General features: G+C 30.3%; 3 protein-coding genes across 3 annotated transcripts; all 3 read left to right on the top strand.

The window, feature by feature from the left end:
* The first annotated feature begins 836 nt into the window (after positions 1-836).
* On the top strand, positions 837-3,002 carry LOC133668289 (uncharacterized). The gene is made up of 2 exons (XM_062088065.1): positions 837-1,448; positions 2,734-3,002. The coding sequence occupies exons 1-2, from the start codon at positions 972-974 to the stop codon at positions 2,836-2,838; spliced, it is 582 nt and encodes a 193-aa protein (XP_061944049.1). The 5' UTR covers positions 837-971; the 3' UTR covers positions 2,839-3,002.
* Positions 3,003-9,511: 6,509 nt separating this feature from the next.
* On the top strand, positions 9,512-10,934 carry LOC133668789 (uncharacterized). The gene is made up of 2 exons (XM_062088797.1): positions 9,512-10,150; positions 10,554-10,934. Exons 1-2 carry the CDS (start codon positions 9,677-9,679, stop codon positions 10,677-10,679), a joined length of 600 nt encoding a protein of 199 aa, XP_061944781.1. The 5' UTR covers positions 9,512-9,676; the 3' UTR covers positions 10,680-10,934.
* Positions 10,935-12,008: 1,074 nt separating this feature from the next.
* LOC133668254 (uncharacterized) lies at positions 12,009-13,784 on the top strand. Its single transcript, XM_062088029.1, has 2 exons — positions 12,009-12,691; positions 13,366-13,784. Exons 1-2 carry the CDS (start codon positions 12,215-12,217, stop codon positions 13,468-13,470), a joined length of 582 nt encoding a protein of 193 aa, XP_061944013.1. The 5' UTR covers positions 12,009-12,214; the 3' UTR covers positions 13,471-13,784.

The following is a 13,784-nucleotide window of genomic DNA, read 5'->3' as shown; positions in this document are numbered from 1 at the left end:
GTTTAATTATTACCAAAATTAAGACTTGACTTTTGTAAAAGCAAAATAAGTTGACTTGACGTAAACAAACTACAAGACGGTGTCATAGATGTATTAATTCAATTTATATCAACCACTTATTAGGTATAATATCTTACTTAGTGAATTTAGCCAAGTCTGACTACCATCAGAAAATTAATAAATATAGTATTTTTATTGGTTATATAACAAACTTTCCGAAGGAAATACCGATGGAATGAAACCGATAAAATTTTTTTATACGCTTTTCTTGCCAGTAAATCCATTAGTAATAATATTTTTTTATTACCGATAAAAAAATTTTTGACAAAAGATTTACTGACGAAGCATTTCTGTTTATAATCTCGTCTGTAAATTAATTACCAACGAAATGATAATACAAATAATAACAAAAAATTTCTTCCTAAATATAAGAATTCTAGTAGTGGACTAAGTCAAAGTCAAGAAATTAATAGAATAGAAAATGATAAAACACACACACACACACCCAAGTTTACATGGTAATACGAGAATTAACCCAATGATCCGTAGGTTATCATGACATCTCTATTTGTGGATATGAATAGAGGTCAGTCTTTCAACTATGCACCATATGACTAGAGGCAGGATTCTAAGACACGGTCTCATGAATACATGGTCTAAAACTTTATTTGGCATTATGTCTAACGTGTTTTTTATTTTTTTAATTTTAAATTATTATTTTATTATATTTTTGAATCGTTATATTAAAAATAATCTTTTAAAAAAATTATTATTTTAATATATTTTCAAATAAAAAACACTTAAAAAACAATTTTTGTCACAATTCAAGCCTTAAATCAAAGAAATTTTAGATGAGTGTTGAGCCACTTCCTTATAAAGTCCCTTAGGAGTTTTGAAGTTGTAGATCTAAGCTCCTCTTCCATTATCCTCTTAAATTTTTCTCCTCTTAAATATTATAAACATAAATAGATATGGAGGGGATTCGCCAGGCTGCTGTAGCTTATTATGAACATCTGCCTGAGGAGAAGAAGAAATCGGCCGAGGACAGTTTCAAAGCCATGGACAAGAACGGAGACGGGAAAATTAGCCTACGTGAATACGTGGACTATCTCACGAACTCTAACAACGCTGTTTTTACTCATCCGAAAATCTTTAGAGCTCTAGACAAGGACAACAATGGAAGCTTGGATTTTGGGGAAACAATCGTCTTGTACTACATCTTGTTTAGCCGTAGAGCTCTATTTTGCAAGTGTTGTGATACGTTCTTGGCAGACGTGTACTTCAGCTGCTTTCAATGTTTCTGTCTTGATGAGTCAACTAGCACCTATGATCTTTGTTGTGCTTGTTATGGTGGAAAACGGTTCACTCACCACGATGATGCCATCTTCTGGGATAACTATACTTTACTAAGTCAAAGCAGGAGCTTGGCACTAAAAGCTCCCGAACAGGTAATTAATCTTTGAAAATGATATCAACTATACTTCAGATTGCTTAAACCAATTTTTGAAACGAACTAATTATGTTTCTTTAATTGTGGATTTGGTTTGAATTGGATTTTTCTAGCAGATTTATTCTTCATTATTAGGAATTATTGATATATGTTCTTTCATTAAATTGAAAAATTTGAGAGAAATAATAGGATTAATCAACTAGTTTTCAAGTATATGTTTCGAATCAAATTTCGAAAATTATAGCTTTTTAACTTTTTTGACTTCTTTAATTATTTTCAATTGTTTAGTGACGATTTATATCATTTTAGCATAATGATACTTTTTTTATCGGAATAATTTTATCCATTTATTCATCTATTTTCCTTTTTTTAACGTGAATAATTTAATCAATTATTGGATATACGCCCGTGCTCTTCTTCATTAGGCATTACCATTGTATAAAAATTAAGTCTCGAGCAGGATAAAGGATTTTTGTATATAAATATGAATAAAGAAGTGTTTTTGTAAATGAAATTGTTATGCGGTTAACGGAGCGATTTTCTCTTCTATTTTTTTTTATATAAATTGTGTCATTCTACATTTTTGTTTTTAATGAATTCTGTCTTTCAAGAACTATATAAAGAAAACTAACAAATACATAATTTTATGAAAATAATAACTCATATTTGTCCTTATTTTCATGTAAAACCTAATTATCTCAAACACACAATTAACCAAAAAAATGCTAAATTTTTCATTCATAATTTTATGGATTATAACGTTCCACTACATGTTTTCTAAGGTTTTTTTCCTTGTGTTACTTAACCATAAAATGCTAAATTTCTCATTCATAATCTTATTAATATAATATTTTTATTAGATATTAATATTTATTGGTATTTTCTAAACTAATATTAACTAATTGATAAAGGAGAGTATTTGTAACTAAATCTTTTAATCAATAAAATGAAAAAAAAAACTATGACAATGTGCATCGATGTTCTAAACCAGTACATGTATTGGCCTCTTGATCAAACAAGTGATCCAAATAGCTCGTTTCTATAAATTTATTTGTCGGATTTGATAACGTCTTTCTAATTAAATTTCCATATTTAAAAAAATCTCAAAGTTTTCCATAATTGCAGCTTTTGAATTTAATGTCTTGTTGTCCTAATCGTTGTATGGCTTTTACTCTATAGCGTAGTGTTTGGATGTTACCAATTAGTCTCACGTAATTTACCCATAACAGACAGCACATTAGTGCCATATATCTAATCAAATGCTTCTTTATCTTTAATTTCAGAACCGAAGAAATGTGCTTAAAAAAATTGCAATGATAGTGCAAGTTACAGGCATAGTTGTTGGTAGCGCTGCTCTTGCATCATCCTCTAGCTGCAGCATTATGTGAAAGAACGAATGATGCCTTTTATTATCACCGTGTTTATATAAGAGAATAAAGAATGTTGAAGAGTGTATTTGTGAATATTATGTGTTTCATCTGGACTAGTGAGAGTGTTGAATTGTTATTTGTGGTTATTAAATTTGTTGTGCCGTTGCTTGTGATTTCTGAAATATTGTTTTGTTTCTTGTGGTTACTCGTATTGTTATATGGTTGCTTGCTTGTGATTGATGGATTTGTAGGTGATGATAACTGTAATTGGCGTAGAAAATAACCTTAATGTGCAGGGAAAAAAAAAAGTCCTTAATGGCGTAGACTATAGACAGACTATAGGCAGTCCATTCAGGCCATAGTCCCTTATGTTTTAATGCCTTATAATTTAATCCTTAGTCTCTTGTTGACCATTGTCCCATTAAAACTTATGTTGGCTTGTTGTCATCCCCACTGTGGTTAATTTTTTTTTTATTTTTTTAGAAAAAGACCAACACATTTAAGGTCTAGAGAGAACTCAAACTAAGAGATTCGATAATATGAGCCACGTGACTAAATTATAGATTTCAAACATAAAAGACTACTTCATAGTCATGTTCATAACTTAAGGACCAAATAGTAATTAACTTTTCCTTCAGACATTGGAGTTTGTCAATTTCTAAATAATTGTACCAGGCTTTGTTAAGTTGAGAATAATAAAATGTATTAGGTTGTGACTTACTCAACCCACCTATTTATATGTATACGACAGAACACGACAGTAACTGTAGAGATTATAATATTAAAATAATTCTATATTAATTTTCTATTATGATATATACATGATATACATTCTATAATATTAAGGAACTGTTTATAGCGTTGAGGAGAGAAGTTGCCATGTTGTTCTCCACAGCTAGGATAGAGGAGAAGAAGTGCAGCTACTATCACTTAAGGCTATTATGACTATATATGCGTTGTTGGATGATAGCTAGAGACCGATGTTGTGCTGTAGGGAGTGTTGTGATGATTTAACGGTTATTTATGGGTTTGTTTAGAGCTGGAAAGATTAAGGACAGGGTTGATACAGTCATTGCTCAAAGGATTTAGGGCTCCTGTATTGATGGGATCTGGAACCTTGATGTTAAGAAACAGATCTCAGCCATTCATTTAAGCTAAGGAGTCTTACTCGACAACTAACAAATAGAGGACGCAAGCTATTTTCACAGGCAGAGATGTGCTGGTTAGTGTTTTTGGAGAGAATTTTTTTAAAATACTAGGTGGTGAGTTTATTTTTTTTTATTGATAAAAAATACGAATTCTTTGTTATTTTCATTTATCACCACAAAGATCCCGGTTCGAGAAAAAAATTGCCATAACACCACATACGGGCTACAGTTCCTTGGATAATTGATCTCCTTTCAATTATCCAGTGCAGGATACGAACATCAAACAAAAATCTAAGCTTGGAAATGGATACCGAAACCATACACTACTCAAAAAGTAGTTAAAAACAAAAGATAAAATTTGACTCAGTTGTTCATAAAATTAACATCAGACATAATATATATATATAGTTACCAATAGACGAAAATCCAGCCAACACTGCTATGTTCTTTAACGTCTAAAGCAGGTTTATATAAATTAAAAGAAAATGCCAGACCTGTTCCTTTCCTCATCAGGGGACCACAACCTCAAATCTCCATCTCCAGTGAGATTGATTGGTAATAGGTAACAAAACGATACGCATCTTTCCATGATTATCTTTTCAGTGCACATGCCAATGAAGAAAAAGCTCTGTGATGCAGGAGATGAGGATTTGAATAGGCAGACTGAAAAATATAGATACAAGCCTAAGAAAAGATACGGTGGATTAAGATGAGATGTCTTAGAAATTATATGACTGTTAAATCATGCTGAAATCTCACCAAATAAATAGAAATTAATTATATGACTTGTTTATGGTAGCAGTCAATGGAATTGACCTCCGTTAGATAATTTTTGTAACAATAATAAAAAAAAAAATTGTTTTCTCTAGTTTAAATGAGGAAAACATTTTCTCCACTCAAAATCTTATATTTTCCTTTCAGTGAAAAACACGTTCGGTTGATTTATTTGCCTCCTAGCCCAATGACCATTTCGTGTAATTAAATTTATTTTTATACAATACTTTATTTTTTTCATAAAAAAACCATTTCGTGTATTTCAATTTATTTCATATATATACACCAGAGCTAATTAAGATTTTAAAATAAATTTTGTATAAGGACTAAGAAAGTGCTCAGCCTTGTTTGCTGGTTGGGATACCATATCAGAAATATTTTAATTTAGATTTTATTACTTATAATTATTACCAAAATTAAGACTTGACTTTTACAAAAGCCAAAATAAGTTGACTTGACGTAAACAAACTACAATACGGAATCATAGATGTATTCATTCAATTTATATCAACCACTTATTAGGTATAATATCTTAGCTTGGTTAACAAGTTGATTCAAAATAAAATAAAAATTAAAAACTAAAATAATATTATTTTAAAAAGAAAAGGAACAGACCCGAGTTGACTCAGTAAAGGAGAATTAACCCAACGACCTGTAGATTATGTTAATAAACCTTTTGGGTATGGAAACAAATAGGAAGTAAAATCAATTGGTATAAATAATGTTTTTTTATTTTTTTAAATTTATTTTTTATATCAATATATTAAAATGATTTAAAAATTAAAAAAAAATTGAATCTAAAAAAAATTCAAAAACATAGGTAAACTGTAATACCAAACAAATCCTAACATAAGAATAATATCTTGCAAAATCCTTGGAGCTTGATTTGAATTTTGTTTTATTTTAAATTATTTTTTTATATGGACTTAGTTAAATTTGGATGACTCAACATATTGGTCCATTACTTAGTGAATTTAGCCAAGTCTGACCACTTCCAGAAAATTAATAAATACAAATATGACAGTTCTTTTAAGATAAACAGAGACTCTTGCAATTTCCTTCCAATGATTCGTATTCAGCTTGTTTGTATATTGTGATAACTTGCATATAGCAAAAGCTATATTTGGTCTTGTATAATACATTGCATACATAAGACTTCTAATAGTACTAGTATATTTTAGTTGTATTATTGTTTTATCATAATTATCATTTAACTTTACACTAAAGTCAAATAGGAGGTATTGACATCCTTTATATTAAGATGCTTAAACTTATCAGGTATTTTCTCAATATCATGTGATTGATTAAGTCCATAACTACTACTATGTTTTTTAACTTTAATATCTAAAATTGTATTCAATTCACTAAGATCTTTGATTTTAAAAATAGAAGAGAGATACCTTTTGGTTTCAACTATTGCAATCATGTTGGTGCTAAAGGTTAACATGTCATCTTTATAAAGACAAATAATCATACCAAAATCTTTTGTAAATTTTGAATACATATACTTATCGACACCATTGTAATGAAAACCATTTAATAAAATTGCTTTGACAAACTTCTTATGCCACTGTTTCAGAGCTTGCTTTAAACCATATAAAGACTTTACCAATTTACAAATTTTTTTTCTTATTTTTAGGAAGTATAAAACCCTCAAGTTTATCTATGTAAACTTCTTCCTTTAAATATTCATTTAAGAAAGTTTTCTTAAAGTCCTTTTAATGGACATAAAGTTATAAATTGATGCTAATTAAAATAAAACTTTAATGGATGTAATTTTTGACATTGAAAAATAAGTGTGAAATAATCAACACCTTTATTTTGAGTAAAACATTTGTTAACTAATCTTGCCTTGAAGGTTTGGTAGAACCACTAGTATTGTATTTTCTTCCAAATACCTACTTCCATCCTGTTATCTTAGAGCCTAAAGGGAAATTTATTAGGACCTAAGTATTGTTAGACAATATTGAATCCATTTCATTATTTACCATTTCTTTCCAAAAGACAACATTCCTAGAAGACATAGCTTGATAGAATATCCTTGGATAATCTTTTACATTTAGGGTTTTAGGTGTTCTTTTCAATATTGTATTTCTACCACCTTCTACTAAAAATACAATTGAATAAGTAGAAATGAAATATGTATCTAGGTGTTTTTTTATTTCTAACATTTTGACTCCTTCTAGGTTCACTTGAACCTATTACTTCTAGGTTTTTATATTTTTTCACTTAAATTTGAGATGAGAGTCATTGTTGTTAGATTTGGTTCTTCTTTCACTTTTGAATCACTTATGAATTTATTAAAAATAAATTCAACATGTATAAATTCAACTATCACATTAGTTTTTAAATCCAAAAGCTTATAAGTTTTTGAATTTTGTGCATAATCAACAAAAACACTCTTAAAACCTTTAAGTCTTAATTTTGTTTCATAAGGAGTAGAAACTTTATAAAAACTACACACCCCCACGCTTTAAAATAATTTATATTTGGTTTTTTTTATCATTCCATACTTCATAAGGAGGAACATTTAATTTTTTAGATAGTATTATATTATGAATGTGACATGCAGTAAGCAAAGTTTCACCCCACAAATTATTTGGTTACTTAGCATTCAAAAGCATGACATTGATCATATCCACTAATATCCTATTTTTCTTTTCACTATGTTGTAGTGTATAAGATGTGGTCATTTGATGAATTATTTTGTTTTCCTCATAAAATATAGAAAACTCCTTAGAAAAGTACTCACCATCTCTATCACTTTTAAGAATTTTAATTTTCGTTTCCTTTTGATTTTCTTCCATTTTCTTGAATTCTTTAAATTTCTCAAAGGCTTAGTCTTTAGTTCTTAACAAGTACACATATATAAAATAAGAATAATCATTAATGAAAGTTATGAAATATCTTTTCCCACCCCTTGTTAACATACCAATTATTTCACATATATTAGAATGCATTAACTTAAGTAATTGATAATTTCTTTCAACCTTAGGAAATAGGTTTTAGTTATCTTTGCTTGAATACATACTTTACATTTATCATTATCATCATACTGATACAAAATATAACCATGCTTACATATATATTTGAAATATCTATAATTTAGATGACCTAATCTAGCATGTCAAAGGGAAGAAGTAGATTCAACCATATAAGCAAAAACAACATTGATTTCATTAATACTGAACCAAAATATGCCATCATAAGAATAACATTTTCCCACAAAGAAAAAACAACATTGATTTCATTAATATTGAACCTAAATATATACCATGTCAAAGAACCATCTCAACCCAATAGCTTAAATTGTTAGGTATGGTTTCAAGATATGATTTATATGATTCTCTAACCCCTTTCTTTTGAACTTTTAAATTCCTATGAGTCATTTTCAAACAAGTTTCAGTAACTAAATTCACTTTAGAATTTATCATTAGCAAATCATACAAACTAGATTAAACCTTAATTTGCAAGTGTGTTTGAAATTGTTCAAATATATAATTGTATGTTGAATGCAACATTATTTTCCTATATTCATTCCAAGATGGAGGTAGTTTTGATAAAAACAACCTCTACATAAAGTGAATCAAGAACTTTGATATCAAGGTCACTAAGTGTTGATATTATGATTTGAATTTCATGGACTTGATCAATGGTTAGCTTGTTGTCGGTAATCTTATCCTCAAAAATTTTAAAGCAAGAAAACGATCAATACATGATTAAAAAAGTATATTAACCTTGTTAATTTTTCATAAAAATAGCTAAACCAAACATATGTATTTTTAATTGTATTGATAATAGAAGAAAATCCAACAAACCTTGCTATGTTCTTTAACTTCCGAAGCAGGTTTATATAAATTTAGAAAAAAATTAAAAGAAAATGCCAGACCTGTCCCTTTCCTGATCAGGGGACCACAACCTCTGGCATTGATAGTGAGATTGAATGGTAATAGTTAACAAAACAATATGCATCTTTTCATGATTATAATATTTTCAGCGCACAGGCCACCGAAGAAAAAGTCAATAGCGATAATAAAAAAGGATTGTGATGCAGGAGATTAGAGGATTTGAATAATCAGACTGTGAAAAATATGGAAGATATATTTATATAATAGATGAATAGATACAAGTCGATACGGTCGGGTCAACTATAATTGTGTTTTTTTACTGTTAAATCATACTCAAATATTATTAAGAAATACTTTTGCTCTTGTTTTATAACTTTATAATGGAACTAGAATATGCAATAATTTGGTTATGGTAACAGTCAACTGACTTGGCCTCCTAGCTCAATCACATGCAATCATTTTTTTTTCATCAAATAAGCACTTCGTGAAATTGAATTTACTTATACAACTAGAGCTAATTAAAATATTAAATAAATTTTGTATGGGACACCTTATCAGAAATATTTTAATTTAATTTAATTTTTATCACGTATAGTTATATACCAAAATTGAGACTTGACTTTTATAGAAGCCAAACTAAGTTGACTTTTAACAAACTACGAGACGGAATCATAGATTATAATTATTATGTTTTCATTCATTTTATATCAACCACCAAATCATAGGTTTAATATCTTGGCTTCCACGGCAGGTTGATACAAAATATGAGAGATTTTAAATTGTTTTTGAAGTTTGCTAAACCTAACTATATTAAAATTTAGAAATTAAAAGAATAGATAAAAAAAGACCGAGTTGACTTGGTAATATAAGAATTAACCCAATTAGCAGTATAATCTGACATCTCAATTTTTTGGATCTAAATCCAGTCAGAGTTTAAGACACGGTCTCATGAAACACTTGGACTAGGTCTAAGAAATTTTAGATTAGAGCTGAGCCTCTTCCTTAAAAGTGCCTTTGGAGTGTTGGAATTGTAGATCTAAGCTGCCTCTTCCATTAACCTCTTAAATATTGCACGGATAAATAGATATGGAGCAGATTCGCCGGGCTGCTGTAGCTTATTTTGAACATCTGCCCGCTAAGAATAAGAAATTGGCCAGAAAAACTTTCAATGCCATGGATAAGAACGGAGACGGGCAAATTAGCCTACGTGAATACGTGGACTACCTCAAGAAAAACAAAGCCACAGATTTCACTCATCAGAGCTTGTTTACAGCGCTGGACAAGGACGGCAATGGAAGCTTGGATTTTGAGGAAGCAATCGCCTTGTACTACATCATGCAGAGTGGAAGGGCTATAACTTGCCAGTCTTGTAAGACGTTCTTGGCAGGAGCATACTTCAGTTGCTCTCAATGTTTCTTCAGTGTTTCAGATAGCACCTATGAAATTTGTTGTGCTTGTTATGGTGGTAAAAATTTCACACACCACGGTGATGCCATCTTCTGCGATAACTATACTTTACTACGTCAAAGCAGGAGCGTGATACAGGAGGCCCCCATAAAGGTATTTAATTTTAGAAACTAAAACAGTATAATTATTTCTTTACTATTTATACTATACATTTGCCTAAATTTACTGATACCTCATTGCTTATGGAGCATTACTCTCTCTTTTTTTTTCATTTTGATAATCAATTTTGTTTTTGCAATTTCAGCCACAAATGTTATATATTGTCATTTTATTTTTTGAGATGTTTTTTTGAGTATTTTCAAGTATAGTGATAATGAATTTAATGTCTTGTTGTCCTACTAGCTGTGTGGCTTTTATTCCATAGCATAGTGATAATGAGAATACATCAGAATCGAAATTTGTTTTATAGCTTGGATGTTACCAATTAGTTTCACGTAATTTACCCATAACAGCACATTAGTATCTAATCATCATGCTTTGTTATCTTTAATTTCAGAAGCGAAGAAAGGTGCTTAAATCCCATAAAAAGAGACTGCTAGTTGCAGAGATAACTGTTGGTCTTGCAGGCATAACTGTTGGTGTTGCTGATCTTGCATCAAAATCTTACTGTAGCATTATGTGAAATAACCAACGATGCATTTTATCATAAGTCAAATGCTCCAATCGTACAGTAATTGCTGATGAGGTAAGAGGAAATGACTGGAAACTCTTCAAGAAAAGCTCACGTCCAGTAGAGAAAAAGCTCAAGTTACTTTTATGGAGTTGTATTTTTTGTGTAGCAATTGTATTCTCATGGATTCAATCTCCATATTCTCATGTGTGCTTATGGAGGGCATTGTGAATTTGTTACTTTAATCTTAAGCTGTTTTTGTGTGAATCATGTAGTAAATGAAGCTTATCTAGTAAAATCTAAGCTTGGAAATGGATGCCGAAACCATACACTACTTAAAAACAAAAGAAAAACAAAAGATAAAATTTGGCTCAGTTGTTCATAAAATTAACATCAGACATAATATATAGTTACCAATAGACGAAAATCCAACCAACACTGCTGTGTTCTAAAGCAGGTTTCTATAAATTAAAAGAAAATGTCAGACCTGTTCCTTTCCTCATCAGGGGACCACAACCTCAAATCTCCATCTCCAGTGAGATTGATTGGTAATAGGTAACAAAACGACAAGCGTCTTTTCATGATATTGAATAATGATGATATATTTATAGTTTGGATGAATCAATATAAGTTCAATAAGAGGTCTAAGTTCAATGGCCTCTGGCCTAGTTGAACAAAACAACATGTATTATAAAAACAACTATAATTTTTTATATGATCATTGAATCATACACAAATTTCTCCAAGAAATACTATAGGCATTGTTTTATAATGAGACTAAAACATGCTGGGTTGCATGGTTTGGTCAGATTTGTTGACTGTAATAGTCAATGGCCTCTGGGCTAGAAGTAGTGTTAGAAGTTGCTACTAAATTTCCTAGAAAATGCAATTTCTTTAATATATACGTACAGATAGCAATATGCAACACTAGCATATCGATAGTTAAGATGAAAAGTGTTTTCTCCACTCAAAATCTTACACTTTTCTTTTCAGTGAAAAACACGTTCGGTTGATTTATTTGCCTTCTAGCCCAATGACATGCAATAATTTATTATTTTCATAAAATAACCATTTCGTGAAATTAAATTTATTTCATATAAACTAGATCTAATTAAGATATTAAAATAAACTTTGTGTGGGAGTAAGAAAGTGCTCAGGCTTGTTTGCTAGTTGGGGTACCATATCAGAAATTAAATTTTAGCCCGTATAATTATATACCAAAATTGAGACTTGACTTTTATAAAAGCCAAAATAAGTTGACTTGACGCAAACAAACTACGAGACGGAATCATAGACTATAATTATGAGGTATTAATTCAATTTATATCAACCACCAAATCATAGGTATAATGCTTCCTCAGCAGGTTGATACAAATACATCCATTATTTGGTAGATTTAGCCAAACTTGATTAGGACTAAGTCAAAGAAATTTTAGATTAGAGCTGAGCCACTTCCTTATAAAATCCCTTTGGAGTTTTGAAGTTTTAGATCTAAGCTACGTACCTCTTCCATTATCCTCTTAAATTTTCCCTCCTCTTAAATAGATATGGAGGAGATTCGCCGTGCTGCTGAAGCTTATTATAAGAATCTGTCCGAGGAGAAGAAGCGAAATGCCAGATTTTCTTTCAATGAAATGGACATAGACGGAGACGGGCGAATTAACCCACATGAATACGTCGAGTATCTCAAGAAAGATAACAACACGGTTCTTACTCATCCAAGCTTGTTTACAGCGCTGGACAAGGACGGCAATGGAAGCTTGGATTTTGAGGAAACAATCGTCTTGTACTACATCATGCAGAGTGGAAGAGCTCTATTTTGCCAGTCTTGTAATACGTTCTTGGCAGACGTATACTTCAGCTGCTTTCAATGTTTCTGTCTTGATGAGTCACCTAGCACCTATGATCTTTGTTGTGATTGTTATGGTGGAAAAAGGTTCACTCACCACGACGATGCCATCTTCTGGGATAACTATGCTTTACTAAGTCAAAGCAGGAGCTTGGCACTTGAAGCTCCCGTACAGGTAATTAATCTTTGAAAATGATATCAACTTCGATCCCTGTTAGATGATGGCATGCTAGAAAGAAACACTTCAGATTGCTTAAATTCCCAATTTTTGAAACGAATTAACACCTCTAATTATGTTTCTTTAATTGTGGATTTGGTTTGAATTGGGTTTTTTCTAGCAGATTGCTTCTTCATTATTAGGAATTCATATATGTTCTTTCATTAAATTGAAAATTTTGAGAGAAATAATAGGATTAATCAACTAGTTTTCAAGTATATGTTTCGAATCAAATTCCAAAAGTTATAGCTCTGTAACTTTTTTTACTTTAATTTTTTTCAACTGTTTAGTGACAATTTATATCATTTCAGCATAATGATAGTTATTTTATTTTTATTTTTTTATCAGAATAATTTAATCAATTATTGGATATACGCACTTGCTCTTCTTCATTAGGCATTACCATTGTATAAAAATTAAGTCTCGAGCAGGATAAAATATTTTTGTAAATGTATTTGTTATGCGGTTAATGGAGCGATTTGCTCGTCTATTTTATTTTTTTTATATAAATTGTGTCATTCTACATTTTTTATATATAGCATAGTGATAACAAGAATACATCAGAATGAAACTTTGTTTTATAGACATTGATCCAAATATCTAATCATATGCTTCTTTATCTTTAATTTCAGAAGCGAAGAAATGTTCTTAAAAAAATTGGAATGATAGTGCAAGTTACAGGCATCGTTGTTGGTGGTGCTTGCCTTGCATCATCCTCTAGCTGCAGCATTATGTGAATGAACGAATGATGCGTTTTATTATTATTGATGAAGTAATGAAAAACTTTAGACTAGAACCGCTTGGCTATGGAAGACTATTATTGATGAAGTAATGAAAAACTTTAGACTAGACGGAGCTTTTCATGGGCTGCGATCTTCAGCTATTGAAGTGACTGACTTCAGCACTAGTCCACGAGCTATTCATGCAAAACAAGATTCCTATCAAAACATGGGATAGTAAAGAATGTTGGAAAGTATATTTATGTACTCTATCTGAACTTAATTATGAGATTGTTGAATGATTATTTATGATTATTCAATTTGTTGTACCA

This window comes from Populus nigra, chromosome 11 (genome assembly GCF_951802175.1).
Source record: "Populus nigra chromosome 11, ddPopNigr1.1, whole genome shotgun sequence".
NCBI lineage: Eukaryota > Viridiplantae > Streptophyta > Magnoliopsida > Malpighiales > Salicaceae > Populus > Populus nigra.
The sequence above is the reverse complement of the archived record's forward strand: the minus strand, read 5'-3'. Positions and strand labels throughout refer to the sequence as shown.

Excerpts from the sequence above, each read along its gene's own strand:
- LOC133668789 (XM_062088797.1), top strand. The coding sequence starts at position 9,677 with ATGGAGCAGATTCGCCGGGCTGCTGTAGCTTATTTTGAACATCTGCCC. Across the intron at positions 10,151-10,553 it reads TACAGGAGGCCCCCATAAAG|AAGCGAAGAAAGGTGCTTAA; the intron begins GTATTTAATTTT and ends CTTTAATTTCAG.
- LOC133668289 (XM_062088065.1), top strand. The coding sequence starts at position 972 with ATGGAGGGGATTCGCCAGGCTGCTGTAGCTTATTATGAACATCTGCCT. Across the intron at positions 1,449-2,733 it reads CACTAAAAGCTCCCGAACAG|AACCGAAGAAATGTGCTTAA; the intron begins GTAATTAATCTT and ends CTTTAATTTCAG.
- LOC133668254 (XM_062088029.1), top strand. The coding sequence starts at position 12,215 with ATGGAGGAGATTCGCCGTGCTGCTGAAGCTTATTATAAGAATCTGTCC. Across the intron at positions 12,692-13,365 it reads CACTTGAAGCTCCCGTACAG|AAGCGAAGAAATGTTCTTAA; the intron begins GTAATTAATCTT and ends CTTTAATTTCAG.